General features: G+C 44.5%; 1 protein-coding gene across 4 annotated transcripts in view; it reads left to right on the top strand.

Moving 5' to 3' along the window:
• Positions 1–12,708, top strand: part of ARHGAP23 (Rho GTPase activating protein 23) — a 448,503-nt gene extending 435,795 nt beyond the window's left edge. For all 4 annotated transcript variants that reach the window (XM_069237494.1, XM_069237493.1, XM_069237492.1 and 1 more), the window contains exons 21-24: positions 1,479–1,520; positions 2,127–2,220; positions 9,049–9,080; positions 10,590–12,708. In XM_069237494.1, coding sequence (XP_069093595.1) covers positions 1,479–1,520; positions 2,127–2,220; positions 9,049–9,080; positions 10,590–12,176 — 1,755 coding nt within the window. In that variant the 3' untranslated portion in view covers positions 12,177–12,708. The remainder of the gene's footprint in view (positions 1–1,478; positions 1,521–2,126; positions 2,221–9,048; positions 9,081–10,589) is intronic.
• The last annotated feature ends 4,484 nt before the right edge of the window (positions 12,709–17,192 follow it).

Genomic DNA, 17,192 nt, shown 5'->3' with positions numbered 1-17,192 from the left:
ATATGTGGGTCCGTCTTTTTCCATGTCCCCATCCCTTTGCCGAACTAGCATTGTACCTGCAGTTATTCCACTGCTGGCCTGGGAGTTTACCTGCTCTCTTTTCATTCTTACTATTTGAGGTTTCTTTGCTGTCATTCCATTGATTCTACGATAGTGTCGCAGCCCTCATTCCACTTGAGGTTTATCCGTACCCCTGTTCTAATTCTACTGCCATTTTAGCAGCTTCCCTGTCCTCATTCTACTCCTGGTCTAACCCTATCGCTGGCCTCATTCCACTTGTGGTCTACATAGCTCTCCGCCCTCATTCTTTTTGTGGTCTGGCAATATCCTTGCCCTCATTCTATTTGTGACCTAGCTGTATCCCTTCCCTTGTTCCACTTGTGGTCCAGTTATATCTGTGCCCTCTTTCCACTTGTGATCCAGTTATATCTCTGCCCTCATTTCATTTGTGGTCTGGCTATATCGTTGCCCTCATTCCACTTGTGATCTAGCTATATCCCTGCCCTCATTCCACTTGTGGTCTGGCCATAGCCTTGCACTTATATCACTTGTGGTCTGCCTATATCACTGCCCCCACTCCATTTGTGGTCTGGTTATATTTCTGCCCCATTCCACTTGCCATCCTGCTATATTCCTGCACTCATTTCACTTGTGGTCTAGCTATGTTCCTGCTCTCATTCTGCTGCTGCTTGTATAGCGTTTGGGCCCCTCTTATTCCTCTGCAAGTACAGGGTTTGATTACGAGTATAGGTGCTGTTAATTGCAGCTAATAAGTAACAATACCATGGGGTATGTTATTTATCAGATGCAATAAGTAACACTCATTACAAGTTTCTGGGGTATAACTTGCATGTTTTGGTGTTTAACACAACACAATCCGCAAGAAATGGTAAATACGGTATGCTTTTTACCTATTCAATTCCGGCAGATTGAAGTATTTAATACATCCGATAATTATTAGATGCATTTAATAACACTCAGCTCGTAGTTCCGACACCTGTGCAAAAAGGGTTTACGGAGGGGTCTGATTGCCAACTGGCAATCAGACCTTAAGCCTTATCTGTACTCTCATTCCCTTGTTGAACTTGACATTACCGCAGCTGGCCTAGGAGTTTACCTGCTCGCTAGCTGGTATTGTGACTGCTCTCATTCCACCTGTGGTCTAGCAGTCTCCCTGCTCAGTCCATTGCTGACTTATCCAGTTCCTTGCTCTTACTCCACTTGTGGTCTAGCCGTATCGCTGCGCTCATTACACTGCTTTCCTAGCCTTAACCCTATCACATTTAGCTGCTGGTGTAGCACTTTACCCTCTCCTATCCCCATTCCTGCATAGCCTTTTACCCTTCTATATTCCACTGCTGGTCTAGCCTTGGGTTTTAACTTTGTTTTGTCTATTTCAGTAGTGTCATTCCATTAACAGTGTAAGCATTTATATGATGAAATTCTGCTGCCATTAACATAGCCTGTCCTTTCTGCAGGCGGACTGGTTCTTCAGTGAAGACATGGATAAAGTGGAGAAGGTGAGTCAGTGCACACATCACTGCTGCATTACCAGTAAATGCCCATTCGGTGCACAAGCCATCTCTGTTATTTGTAGAGTTGGAGGCTGAACCTAAATGCCCATGCAGTGCATTTCTGTTTTGGTTTGGTTAATACTGTGCACTCAGTTTTGATTTGTTTGAGAGGCTAAAGGTATGTCTAATGAGTTAATACAGAGGGAGTGTGCCTTTGTATGAAGGGTGTCTGGATGGTATTCCCATAAAATGTGCGTGGTGCAACTTCAAACTCCATCTCACCCTTCTAAAGTACGTTCTCATAATCTCACACCTCTTGTCTCTTCTCTGTGCGGTAACGCCTCAAGCTTTCTCTTTGCTGTGTTCAGTATGTCTTTGTAGTATTAAACTTTTGTCTATACATTTTGTAAGGTATGCTCCAGCAGGCGAATGCTGTGTCTCTCGCAGTGTTCAGTACTCTATAGCAGTCTAAAACCTCCTTTCTCCACTGAGTGACATATGCTCTTGTGGTCTTACACCTCATCATGCTACTGTATATAGTACATTCTTAAGGCACACACCTTTCTTTATCCATTTTACCCACCTAGTCTCACTCCATTTTATAAATTGCAGACGCCAGTGGATGAGAAAGACACCCAATCTGTGCCAAATATCGAACATCTGCTCCCCAACATTGGTCGGACAGCAGCGCCTGGGGATGTTTCAGGTAAGACGGCTGCTGTGGGAAACTGTTCGACTAGAGGCACTGTAGTGTGTATCTGCAATTCCGCATATGCTAATTACTGCACCACACAGCCATGCATGATTCACAGATATGTGCACATTCATATGTGGGCACACATGCTAGCATCAGCGCACAGGCATAAGGTAAGTATCCACTTCATAGACAGCTACCCACGCAAGAAAACATACAAGCAAATAGGCATGCAATCAATAACACTACATGTAAATGTACACTCAAGTACACATTCAGGTATGTATACGCACACAGTGTTGGTGCACAATTAGCCAATACTCAAGAAGGTAGCCAATCAAGCTGGCACAAGTGTACACATTCAAGTCCACACTTTGTAACACATGCAAACACAAAATTGCATTACTGCACATATACACACATGTGACTAATTTACACATACACCAGTGCACCCAGACACCTCTACAAGCACAAAAAAGATTCACACCGGCCCTGGCACTCACAGGTACATAAAATATACTCCTCCCACCACAAACATGCAAAATATAGCTTTCATTAGATAGAGGAATTTCATTCAAGCATTCATACAGGTGCTAAGGAGTTGGACCTAAAAACAAAGTCTACTGATAAGACACATGTTGTGATATGAAAAACATTTGACAACCTTTGCTACATTTGCCTACATACTGGATGCACATAATGTGTGTTGTTATCTAACTGTTAACATGACCTCCTCAGTCTTACGATGAGAAACTCCACCACAGTCAGCTCAACCAACTTCAGAGCACTACATAAGGTACAGAATTGTGGAGTTAGAGTTCAGTAGTTGAGGGGAGAGTATTTGTCCATTATTCTGTAATCAGTAACTTGGACCTGTGGGATTTAGTTAAATGCATTAAGAAGCAGTTCAATTTTCAAGCCTTTCTTGAAAGCCTAGTAGTTTGGCTCTGTGTAGGGCTTGTATTTAGCAATCCCACTGCCTCTATGTATTTGTAACTATTGCTGATCACAGATTTCTGTCATGCACATAGTGAGCAGCTTGTCCCTACAGGTACCCTGGACATCTACCCTAGTAAGCCTTGTGCTTGGTGCAAAAACAGCAAACTTTATTGTTGCATCTACTTGGAACAAGATAACGTTATATGGTCATGTTGAGGCAGGTTCAGACACATTCTGTGTGCATGGTTCTGAAGCCTGTTGTTGGGTTTTTTGTAGCCACTAAAAAATATGTTACAGTAGTTTAAATTGGCCATCACAGGTCCTCTCCGTAGCTCTACCCTGTGGTCAGTTGGAAGGAGTTTGTGGATTTTCCAGAGGAGAGGAGAGAGAACTATAGGGCGGTGCTCTTAACCATCACATTGAATTGTGGAATGAATGAGGTTTCAGAATCCAAAATTAATCCCAGGTTCTTAGCTTTCATTTCACTGGAGGAGGGTGCTTCTAGATTAGCGGGCCAATAAAACATTGTCCTCCCAAAGCCAGGAGTTATGTCTTGGCTCCACCAGACAAATGAAGCTCTTACATCCAAACACATGGTTGTGGCAGGTGGAGATGGTGACCTGGTTAATTGGCCTGTCTTCTAGCTTAGAGGAATTTGAGCTGTCAGCGTACATTTGGAGGTGTGCCTGGTACTACTGTAAAAGATACACCTGTGGACTCATGTAGATATTAAACATCAGATATGAAAGGACTAGGGTACGTCAAGGGACACTTTCTAAGGTAAGGTCACAATCAACGAAGTTCCTTAAGTCTAATCAATCAGCATCATAGATTGCAGAGAGATTGAAGATAGGTGAGTCTGTATTCTTGTTTTTGTGCAAGAATGACAGCAGATCTTTTTGGTGTTAGCCATTACAGATCTGGTGGACCTTGCTGGCTTGAACCCATATTGGAGTTTGTGTATACTTCTATCTGTCTTGTATTTTTCCTTTCCATAATCATGCTGGGTTGATTGGGTTGAATTCTGATGGCTATTTCTAACTGTAGATTTCTCACCGTGTGAATATTCCCCAGGCATCAGACTGGATTTTGAAACATTTAGAGCAGTACTCCTGTTCACCAGTAGGTAGCGTTGTACAGCTCAAAGCTGATGTCCTCCACTCTGGAAGTGACAAAGGAAGTCAAATATAAGCGCCACTCATGTGTTCTGACCTCAGTTGCTCTCTTAGGTGGTCTGCGCACTCAGACACAGAGCCTATTGACATACTCATTGTAATGATCTTTAAATTGGGACCTTCTGAGATGGAAAAAGAGTCCAGTTTACGGTATGGAGAAGTGTGAGGATCAGTGAGGAATTTGTGGTTAACGTATTCACCATACAGATCATTACAGGAGGTAAGTAACGTGTTCTTCTGATGGATACTTCTACCCACAGATTCCACACCTTATGAATAGCTACTGTAGCAGTACCACCCAGTGTGGTGGAGTGTGTGAACTGGCTCATACCAAAAAGTTCTACAGGATTGAACGGGCAAAGTGCCCCTCTTGACAGATCTGACTGTCAAGGCAGTTGTGTGCTGTGAACATGTGTACCAACACCAACATAGCTGCTAGAACAGGTACTCTTGTGTGCCTAACACAGTGGTAGCAGCTCTAAAAGTTTCTGGCTCCAACCTGACACCTGGGAAATAATCACAGGGTGAGAAATCTGCAGTTAGAGTATCCACTAGTCAAGGTTGCCAGGCCTGTAGATGGCTTCTTTAGCAGAAATGTGATGGTAGCATCTATCAAGAAACCTAGAGCAACTACTTAATACATTGATAGCTATCTGCCTAAAGAGAAATAAAGGAATTGTTGATGCACTCTGCTGTGCATGGTTCTACAGGTTTGTTGGATGGTTTTGTCTCTAGGCCTCTATGTTGAGAATTAACGTGAAGATCCTAGAATTTACAAATGTAACCCACAAAACAGACAAAATACCAAAAAAAAGAACAGCTTGTGCATGATCTGGTGCGCTAATAGAAGAAACATGGTTATATACTGTTAGTCATATCATGCGGTTAGAGACATGGGTGCCATTGCTGTAATTCTGCATGACTTGTGCACAGTAATCATGAATGTCCATTGCATGACTGTACCCTAAAAGTCAGAGCCACATGCCACATGCACTATCCCAGAGCCACACTCTCTCACGGCAGCTACACTGACACAGCTCCTTAATCTCCCTCAGTACTAGGCACACTGCCACACAGCCACACACTCTTACAGTTCCTTGAATTCTAGCTCAGAGCTGTTATGGATTACACTGCCATTCTCACTAACGTAGGTTCACACATACTGTCACACATCCACGCTGTACTGTCACACATCCAAAAGCACTGACACTGTTCCATGTGTGTTTTTTTGTTTTTCTTTTACACATGGGGATTTGTAGAATGCACAGTTTCCATTCCTGGCTCTCAGAGAAGATAGGTTAAAATCATTACTTATTGCATCCAACGCAGAGGTGCACCCAGCCGATGTGTAAGGGATTGTGAAAGTTCCATGCGCAGTTGTACTAGCAGGTATTCTGCCATAACTCCATGTGCACTGCCATAGGTCTCTGCACAGTCATAATTCCACACCGGCATATGTTCTCGTTCTCAAGTACAGATCCACCCAATCTGCTACTTGTCCATGGCACACACCACACAGGTCCATGCGTACTGTCACACATATGCCTGCGTACTGACAGCTCCAAGCCTGCTGATGGTATCACTGCTTATACATGAAAGCTTAAATATCAACATGTCAATAGTTTTGCCACCATTTTTTCACTTGTTGATATTTTTGCATTCGATTTTCTGACATACAACCCCATTGACAATACTCTACAACCACTGTTACAAAACCAGACAACCTGATATGGCTCCATATGCACTAGCACAACTCCACATTCACTCAAACAGCCACACACATGTGGTTACATACAGGCTCAGCTCAGTGTGCATGACACAATTCCACAGACAGTGACACAGCTCCACACTGACTAGCATAGCCATAACACCAGCAGTCCTAAGAACAAATGTAACACTCCCAGGAGCAAATGCCAGGAATCCTGAAACTGAGATCCGCATGTACCAACCTGCCTTCCAGAACAAGGAGGCACAAAGAAAAGATAGCTACAAAGAGCTCTTTTATTTCTAGCTGCAATATAAACATTTGGAGAAGGACTTGTTTTCATGCTTTATTTTCCTAACTTTTCTTGTGCCATCTTTCTTTTCCTTGCTTTCCTTCAGCAGACCTTGTGGAGATATAAAGCCGGTACGGTGTGGTTCGCTCATGCACTAATACCTCCATCAGGTGATGATAAGAGAGCTGCAGCAGGGGAGAGGGCAGCAGGGCTCTTGCCTGTCACTGCCTTGAGGTGTGGGTGTTTTGAAGGCACTTCCTTGGTGCCAGGGACAGGGCTTCCTCATCCTTGCATCTCTCTTACCACCACCAGCTCCTAGTCCATCTCATAGTGTTTGGCGGAGTCTCTGTGTGCTGCGTTGCTCCTCCCATTCCTCTCACCCAGCCTCTACCACTGTGGGCATGGCCATTCCCATGGACTCTTCCTGCTGTACCCATTGCTTCTTCAGAGCTAACTTACTTGCTGAAGTTTGAGAAATAACAATCGTTCCATTCTGTCCTTGTCTTAAAGCTTTCTGCCATATCCATTGTCCAATGTCTGATCATCTGTGTTTACCTCAAGGAGGCAGTTTTTAAGGTGGATGGGGGGCTTTAGGCAAGTGGGATCACTGCAATAAGTCTTGCACCCGGTGGTGGAGAGGTCAAAACACTAAGGCAGTAGGGAGAATTTGAGAATTAGCATACCCAATCCAACAGTTAAGAACCTTCTTAACCTTCATTCTGGGAACTGTTCTTTGCTCCACTATGTTCAAGTTAAGCCCATTGCAGCTACATTCAATAATTCTAACAAGTTGTTTTGCATATTCTGTCTTTTTCTGTCTGAGAGCTATACTGGTATGATGGTTAGAAAGCTACCTTACTACAGTTATCTCCTTATGGGCACTGCAAAACCCTCAGATGGTGAGGGGCACTTGGGCCCTTGTAGTTACCAGTAACCCTAGACATGAGATCCTGACTGCAGTGCTCAAAACACTGCTCTGGCTACCTGTTCAGTCAAGAGTGAAACTTCACATCTTTACCTTAACTCTTAAAGCCATTATATCTAATAGCTGCTTTGTGTGAAGATCACATTAAAGCTGCCGATACCCTTGAGAGACTTGCACTCTAAAGCTCTCCAGCACAAGGGGGCTAGGACAAGTGAAAGATAATTGGTTTCTGGTGGAAGTTTGTTGTGAGCTGTCTGCCAGCATTCATTCTACAGCCGAGCACTGTTCTTTTGTTTTGGACAAACTGATGACACTAATGGTCAAATCTATAGAGGAACTCTGAGAGAACATTGATAAACCTTGTCCTAATTAGGTTTACGTGCCATATATACGCTTGTAATTATGATGATGATCTTGAGTCTCCTCTAGCACACCACCCGATGAATGGTCAGTCAGAGTACCATAGAAGAGATCTCCAGTGTTAAGCAGGAGACCCATAGCCGTCACCCACAGGAAAGGGGAGGCTTTGAATTGTACTATGTGAAGCCCCACCCTTTCTTCTGTTCCCACAGTGTGTTCACTGAAAACACTAACAGCATCCAGAAGGCGGATGTTTTAGTTATTTCATCTGGAGTCTTCTGGTGCCTTCCAGCTGAGTGCTAAAATGCGAGAGACCGCTCCAGGCTCTCACAGTCTATCAGATTGCCTCCCACTCCACTCTCTAGCATGTTTTTGGTTGGTTGTCCCTCCTCCAGTATTGGTAGCTCCTGTTTCATTAATCTGTTTGTGAATGCGTGTCTGCCATTCTTTTAAGATGTTTTCATCTACAAATGTGTGCATGTGTCTGTGGGGCCTTGTTCAGAGGGATGGCATTGGCTGTTTACATACCATTTATTCATAGCTTTGCTTCCAGGTCTATTTCAAGATTGGGTGTTTTCATTCCATGTTGGGGGCTCTAATTTAAGTTCCACCATTCATGAACATGTTCATGATTGGGTATTTTCACTTCATTTTGTTGGCTTCTCTTTTACTAATCTGTTTGTGATTGGCACCCTTTCTTCTGTAATGGAGCTCAACATATTAATTATTAGATTTGTTATAGTCTTCTTGTCTTCTTCATTCCATGTTGTAGTTCACACTTCCATTAATGTGTTTGCCACTGGATATAATATCGTGGAACCTCTCCTACACTGGTAACTGTTCAGCTGACATTTACCCCACTTTTGTTATTAGTAGCTTGGCTTCTACCATTGCCTATTTACAGTTCCTTCTTATGGTCTTATTAGATCGTATATCAGAGGCCCCTGTACCACTGTGATGTTTGTAGCAGCTTAATAGATTGTTTTGATGAACTTGAATTTTAGCTTTTTTTTTGTTTTTTTTTGTTGTGGAAATCAGCTAGTATTTCTTTTTGTGGAAAGAGAGACTGGACCAGAGATGGAAGAGAAAACATTATTTGTAAAGGTTATCTCTGTCTCATCACTAACCCATTTCTCTCCAAATCCCAAACATAAGCCACGTCTATGGGTGGCAAGTATATGGGGCTGTGTGCTGGCTGAGGCAACACACTTGACCTTGATTCGTGTGACTGCAAGAAGTGAAGTCATCTTTCTAGTAGCACACCCTGCAGTTGGTTGATTTGACGTGATGCTCTAACTGGTGTTGCAGAAGAGCCATTGTTGGTTTAAGAGTTTTTTCAGTGTGCTTGTGGCTTCAACCCAACTTCCCCCCTCCTCCTACAGTTGTTACACTAACGATCTAACCCCACTCCCTAATCTGGGCTTTTCCTTTCTTGTGCTTACAGATTCCACGAATAGTGACTCTGCTAAATCAAAGGTAAGAACTACTTTGGGAGTTAATGAGAGTGGGAGATGCGCGCATATGTTTCCTGCGGTCCCTGCTCCACCTATCACATGAACCCTGGTGTATATGCTTTTGATGATCTTTTCAGTTCATGTGGAATTTGGAAATTAGCTGTGGTGGTCACAGTGTACTTGCCACCTATGCTTAGCACTACACTGAGTGAATACAATAGTCTATACTGAAATTGCCAATAACACACTGGTTTAAATTGAGAGGTTAAATTGTTAACAGGAAAATAGTTTAAACCCCATAAAGGTACAGGTAAAAAAAAAAGGACAGTGCCATCAAAATAGGTAACATTGGCAAGTGTGGCTATGACACCTGGCAACAAAAATGCCATGTTATTTCATTTGTTATGAGAGGAAATCTTATGAACACATATAATGCTTGTGAATCAATTATTATATGTTGTATGCCTTGAACAACATTGTTTACTTGCAGTTTCACTGTATTGCCTAGTAGAATGCTTATTGCTCGTTTTTGTGTCTTTATGGTATGCAAACAAGAAAGCCCAATGCTCCCATGCCTCCCATGTACTTGATTTTCAGTGTGAATATTTAAAAGTGGCAGTGGATATTTGGTGTTATGAAATTTTGTTGGAGTAGGAATGAATGTAGGTATTCTCTTGCTGTGGTCATGTGATGGCATTGTTGTGACTGGGTTGTATAGCATTAGAGCAGTGCTGGGATGGTTAAGCAAAGAGAAGTGGCAGGTGATAGTAGTGGTTAGTGTTAGGGATGATACTCTTGTGAGTGGTATTTCCTTAGAGTGGAGGTGAATGCTGTTGCCTCTGACTGTTGTAGGATGTTGCCTAGCAATGGTGGGTGGTGGTATTTCAAAGAAGCGAATAGTTTGTCTTGAGGTAGTGACTTCGCTGTTTTGGATTGACGGATCTACTCTTGACATTGTGATAGATAGTATTGTCTTGGAGTGATAGATGGTGGTATCTTAGAGTACCAGACATATTGTTTGACTGGTGGATATACTAAATGGGAATGGTGGATGGTCTTGTCTTTCAGAGGTTGATGGTGTTGATTTGGAGAGGTTGTGTGTGTTGTTTTGGAGTGGTAGCTGGAGCTGGCTGTGATAAAGTTTTGAAGTGGAAGGTATAGTCCTAAAGTGGTGGTATGAGTGGTGAACAAGTTTGTGTTGGAGTGATAAAGCATGTTATCTAGAACCAGTGGAATTATTTACCAGTTGGTAGATCTATTATTTTGGAATGGTGGATGGCGTTATTTTGGAGAGGTAGGTTGATGATGGTGTCTTGGAAAGATGGAGAATGGTGTTGGAAGTATTAGTTAGTAGTACTGACTTGGAGTGGTAAACGGTCTTGTCTCGAAATGGTGGTGGTTAGTACTTTCGTGGGATAACTCGTGATTGGTGTTGATTTGGTGTGTTGGATGGAAAGTTATTGGAATGGTGGTGAGTGATATTGTCTTGCATGTCTCCATTTTACAGATGTCATTTTCTTTTCCATTACAGGGCTCATGGGGATCCAAGAAGGATATCTACAGTAGAGAGATGTTATCCATCTCCTTCATTTCAGCAGTGAACCGCAAAAGGAAGAAGAGGAGAGAGGCAAAACGCTTTGGGAGCAGCACTGATGACGACTCCGAACACGAACCAGCGAAAAGTGCCAATCTGGCCCGAAATGAAGAGTGCCAGGAAGGAGACAGAGAACGGGGTACGGAGGCACAGGAGAGAGGAGCAGCCCTGAGATGTACAAACACCAGCATGGAGGGCTTTGGTAGTAAAGAGACCAAGGTGGAAGAGCCCCCAACAGAGGAAGGTGGATGTAAAGACACTCCTTATCCAGTTGGTCCAGACAATTCAGAAATTGATGTGGACAAACCTGAAATGATGGATGGGGAGCAACATGGAGGAGTGCCAGGGGACTTTATACAGACAAAGCTTATTGAGGGGCAAGAGGATGCCACCAAAACTACAAATGGTATCAGTGGGCATTCAGAACAGGGCATCAAGCAATGGCAGGCCCCAGAGGCACTGCAGGATGACAGGATTCCCGCAGATGCCCGTTCTATTGTGTCTGGTTACTCCACCCTGTCTACTATTGACCACAGCGTCTGCTCGGAGGTTCAGTCAGTGGCCGAGAGTCGTGGCGATGAGGCAGACGACGAGAGGAGTGAGTTCAGCCATTTGGAGACAGACACTGAAAGTGGGTTTACACTCCGCTTCCGGCCACAGAGGACTTCGCCAACTGCTCAGAATGATCAACCCAATCCTGGGCTCAGTGTCTTGGACAGCAGAGAGTGCCTGGAGCCACACAGGGGCTCAGAGCAAAAACTGCACAGTAGACCTTCATTTAATTCCCATCGGCTAATCAAGTGTGATACTTTAGCCAGGAAAAAACTCTCCAGGGTGCGACATGAAGGTGTACCCCCGAAAGAGGAATCTCAGACAGCCCAGCTCCTCGTCTTGGAGGAGATTCAAGCCATCCCGCCCTTCAGCAGCCAGGAATCTCTTCCACACCAGCCTGAGAGGATGCCCAGGGCCTCTATGACTGAGCAGCGCAAGCAGCGTCTGAAAACCTCTGCCGATGACATGTTTGGGGTGGGGATGAGAAAACCTAGCTCCCCAGAGACCAGGAGGAAGAAGAGCGCTTGGAGGAGGCATACCGTAGTTGTCCAGAGCCCTGTAACGGACTTCAATTTTAACGAATGGAAAGAGAAAGGGCCAAGTAGGGATTCATCGGGACAGGGAGATCGCCTGTCTTCCACCTGCCTGGGAGATCCCAAGGTAGAAGGTTCAGGGGAGGCCGTCCTGTCAGAATCCTGCACTAAAAGTACTGAGAGATTACAGGGCAGTGAGCTGCATGACTCTGGAGGATCCCACAGGGACCTACACAGTGACTGGAAGGACTCAGGCCTCAGCAGCCTGGAATCCACCAAAACACGGCCATCCTCTTCATCACTAGGCAGTGCTATGGCAGTGCCCTCTCCGTCATCCACCACCATTTCCCATTCCAGTAAAGACATCGAAGGGCTACCAGTGGTACCGCTGCAGGTCCCAAAACGCACAGCTTCCTCCCGCTTCCATCAGTACCTGTAGCACTCTGCTGTCCCATCCCCCCCCCAACATTAGTTTTCTAAAAAGGGAAACGTTTGTAACCCTAAAGTTTCTAAACTACAGTATTAACAATGTCAAGCTCTCATCCGTTTCGTTATAAGCTCTGAATTTCGGCCCAGCGCAGCGCTTCCTGGAAAGGAACATAGTCTATATCTCTGGGATCAAGAGACTTGAACTTGGAATAAAGTCTTCGAGCTAACGCCTGTCAATATATGTATTAGGAGGGAAATGCAGAGATCACCAGTGACAGGGGGCTCATCTCCCAAATGCTTTTTCACCATCTGTATTGTCCTACTGAACTATAGCCCATGCCATCCCGTGAGGTGAAGAGGATTTGGGCCCAAGGAGGTCCCTTCCTGCTATGCTGGTATACCTAATGTCTCCCATCTGTCTGTAGGTTGTCAAGGCTACTGTGTTCTCTTGGGAAGTTACTCTTTTTGTTATTTTTTTAACGAGGAATTCTATTGTATTTAATGGTGCTTTTAATACAGTCTGGATTTATTTAAACATGCAATGACCTTCAAACCTACTCTTTTATTCTTAAAAGACAAATCTGCCCATGTTACGAGCCTAGATATTGCTGCAAGGTGAAGGACTGAATGTTAACATTTCCCATCAGAGAAATGTTTACATCCCAGGTTCCTGCACATGATACAAGTGATACATTGAGAAATCTGGTTGTGAGTTAAGAGAGAAGGGTTTCTGTTGGCATCCTAAGAGAGTGGCATGCTGTTATTGGGGGTATCCGATAGCTCCAGGCCTTCTCAAAGACTGTAAACAAATTTCCGGAGCACACACTGAAGCCTTCCCAAGACATTCACTAATCACAGCTATTTTCACTAGACAAAAGCACAATCTGGAGGTAGATTTGATGGCATTGTCCTGCAGCTTACTGTATTGACCTCCCCAAGCTGTTTTGGGTCTCAATAGCTGTGGTAGTTGAGTTGTCGCCTGGTCCATTCTTCTTCTGCCCTCCCTTAGCTGATGTTAATCCACTAAAGTTTATTGGTGTCGTCGTGAGCTTTGACTGCGTGTTTTACTGCTTAAGCTTCTCGTTCCAGTGGCATAGGAAGAGGTTGGGCTCATTCCAGCGTCTCATACACGCCTGTGATCATAAATGCATTTTCGATTTCGTGTTATCTGGAAAGTACTCCCATAGACAGCATTTTATTCATAAGCGTTGGGTCGCAGGTGGATCCCTCAAGCTTTTCCGTGTCTCAGTTGGAATCTCCTGATGGCACTACCCTGTCACACAGTGCACTGAGACAGGAGCTGAAACCTTGTGCTGCCAGGGGTGTTTCCTAACTGCTGTCCCGTGGCAGGCTGAATAAGTTGTCAGCATACTTCGACTTTAGGGGTGAGCGTTCAGCAGCGAGTAGACAACATCTCTGAGGCTGATGCTGCTCCCCAGGGGCTGGAACCTTTAGGAAACAGATGTTGGCTGTGTAAGGCTTCAGGGTTGTATATTTTTTGGGGGAGGGGATTACTGTAACGATCAGTAGGAACATGAGAACACTGGTCGTGGGCGATATTTCATGTACGTGCTTTGAACAATAAGCAGACTTAGGGGGTCATTCTGACCCCGGCGGTCTCTGACCGCCGGGGCCAGGGTCGGCGGGAGCACCGCCGACAGACCGGCGGTGCCCTGCAGGGCATTCTGACCGCGGCGGTTCGGCCGCGGTCAGATGCGGGAAACCGGCGGTCTCCCGCCGGTTTCCCGCTGCCCTGCAGAATCCCCCATGGCGGCGGAGCGCGCTCCGCCGCCATGGGGATTCTGACACCCCCTACCGCCATCCTGTTCCTGGCGGGTCTCCCGCCAGGACCAGGATGGCGGTAGGGGGTGCCGTGGGGCCCCTGGGGGCCCCTGCAGTGCCCATGGCATGGGCACTGCAGGGGCCCCCGTAAGAGGGCCCCACAAAGTATTTCAGTAAAATATTGTCTTGCCCATTTCAGGAAGAGGATGGAGATTCAGGCCAAATTTATCAACACGTACAGAATCACCGAAACTGATGCAGACCGGTGCAATGCGTTGATTTGTGGTTCACCTACGGCGCAAAACTTATTTTGTGCTGGCAAGTAACCCTAAAGGAATGTAAAGTAGCGCTATGCCTTGCTTACCACTTCTTTGCATCAAAGGGCATTTCATGGGTGGTACATCGGTGTTCTCCTGCAACCAACCCTGGTTTTTTACTCAAAACCCTGTCTACTTACATTTGAAATCAGTGCTTTTCTCCAAAAATGGATGCCTTCTTATGGCTGGCACAAAGTTAGCTAGCTTTGCATGTGTGCTGCACTGTAAAGCACAGATAAAAAGTGGAAAACTTTTTTGTTAGTCTAAGCATGGTATTTTGTACTGAAAGAGTACTCTTTGAGTACCAAACCTATGCTAGACTCACACAGACACATTTGCTTTATGGTGCAAAGGTGCATGCACGGTGCTAGGCAGTTAGAATGTACATCAGTGGCAGGGAAGAGAACAACAGTGCCATATCTTAGTAGATATGATGCAGCTCTGCTGTCTGCCTTTCATGCTGCGCTACCTTGTGTGAAGAAATAGTACATTTGCCCCTCGGTCTTTTCTTCTCATTCGGGCTCGGAAACACTGTAAGTGCTGACCGTTTGTGTGTTTGCTGGCACTAACAATCAGTGTTTAAAGCAGACAATAGATTGTGTGGTTGCTACCTCTCAGCGCTTAACCATATCTGAAGTTTTGGAGAATTCCAGCTTGTTCTTAAAGAACAATTCAAAAATGTAAAGAAGCACAAAAACACAGGAGCCAAGGTTCAGCTAAACTTAAAAGTGTGTAGGAATTAGTTGAGGGGGTCTTTTCCAGCACAGACTCAGGAGGTATTAATGGAGGCATCCAATCAAATGTGCAGGTTTTGGTGTGCTCCTTTGTTTCTCTTTGGGTCGTGAAGTTGTGAAAATGCGAAAAGGTAACTATATTGCAGGATTACTGGGTTGTCTGCAGGAAAGGGTACGGGCGTACTCTGTGGAAGACGGGATTTGCAGTCCCCAATACTAGTCTCTCTCCTTATTACTCTGCACGTGTTACTAAAGTGAATAAGCTGTGAGATTTTTGTTTCAGGGATAATATATTCAGGGTCAGTAGCGAAGTCTCTCTATGGTCCTTTGTCCCAGACACTAATTGGCAGCTGTAAAATTGTCCACATCTGGGTTAAAGGCCATGACAAAACACGTTAGGTATGTATTTTTGCCATTTCTATTAACTATTTTTCAACGGCTGATGGTACAGTGATGTGACTGCTGGAATGCCTCTTTGAGATACACCACAGCTGCCGGCCTTTGTCTATTTTTATTGCCTGCCTTGTTTGCTCTAGGCTTCAGATTTTGAAATTGTTTCCATGTAGGTAACACGTGCTCACCTGACATCTAGAAAGAAAACGTGTGACAGCAGCGGCAGCCTGTAACATGGCATGCAAAAGTAACCAATCTCCTAGAAAGCTACTTTGTCTTGGTGTCTTTCCAAAGTTACTTTTTTTTAAACTCCGAGGGCAATCTTGACGAGCATGGTGCCACCTGTTCCTTTTGTCTGCAAAGGACAAGTGCATCCTGTAATCCTTTTAGGAGAATCAGAACAGCACAACCATTCTGTACTTGGTCAACAAACATTATGTACTTTTTTTCTGCACTTGAGGGGCGTTCCTAGCTTCTATGCGGAGATTTTTAATCTTTTGACACTTGCCACCCCAACACTTAATTTCCCACTTACATGCCACGCTACAGGGAACCTGAACCTTCATGCAGACCTTTTCACCAAACAGATCCCGGTTTCCCACTAGAGGTGATGGAATCAAGCATATACGGTCTAAATGCTCCACCTATTGGGTTATCTCATTCTGTTACAACTTGTGGTTGGGCAAAAACGTAAAAACAGACTTAAGAGTGCATGTCTCATTATCTCGAAAATACATCTCTTGCCACTTTTCTCATCCGTGGGGCCATGCAAACAAATGGGTCTTACAAGATGATTGTCATTCTCATAGCCCCATGTTGCTTTGACCATTTCTGGTGAACGTATCTTATGAGGTCTCTGAAGACCATAATTTAAACTTGGTCTTTGCATTCCAGTATCTCCAGTCAGAAGCCACAAGCAAAAGCATTATCCATCACAACTTCTGACCGAAAGAAATGGTTCCTGAACAGGCAGAACACACACATTTGGGGCTCTTAGATGATATATATAGTGTTACAAGATAAAACTGGAATTACCTTCTGAGGCAGTTTACCTTTTCTGATGGATTTTCTATTCTACATGACGTTTGGGTAAAACTATCCGACCACTGACTTGCTAGCTCATATTGACTCTTCTATGTTGTTTGCATGTGGTAGGCTAAGCTTGTCAACAAACAAATTAGGGTTTGGCTCTTTACTATTTTTAGTCAGAGAAAGATGTCTGGCAGTAGTCCAGTCATTTCTGTATTAGTAAACGGGTTCAGGAAGGGCTTTGGAAGGGTTGCATCTCCTTCCTTTTGAGGTATATACTGACGTGGTGGTTACATTGTTAGTTTTGTCACTGTGAAAGCATCTCATCTTGAGCCCAAGTACATTATCAAGAAAATTCGCACCACAGTTTCCTTGTGGCATTTAACATGGGCTAGACCAGTGATTCCCAACCTGTGGGCCGTGGACCCCTGGGGGTCCGCGAAACCTCCTCAGGGGGTCCGCGACTGCTCAGAACATTTAATAATATTAGGTTCCAACTATCAGTAATGACTCAATGGGGGTCCTCAGATTTCAATAATGATTCAGTGGGGGTCCCCGGGCTCCATTATTGATAAAATGGGGGTCCACAGAAGTCAAAAGGTTGGGAACCACTGGGATAGACGCATTAGTGAGGTTCTTCGTATGTCTGCGGATGTCTCATAGTTCGACCTCCTAACAAGGTCGTTTACACCCAAATAGAGCCTCTTGTTTTAATCCACTACATAACTTTCTTTGCCAACATTTCTCCCTAGGTCGCACATTGACATCATG

This window comes from Pleurodeles waltl, chromosome 6, assembly GCF_031143425.1.
Source record: "Pleurodeles waltl isolate 20211129_DDA chromosome 6, aPleWal1.hap1.20221129, whole genome shotgun sequence".
NCBI lineage: Eukaryota > Metazoa > Chordata > Amphibia > Caudata > Salamandridae > Pleurodeles > Pleurodeles waltl.
This window is presented reverse-complemented; position numbering and strand designations above follow the sequence as displayed.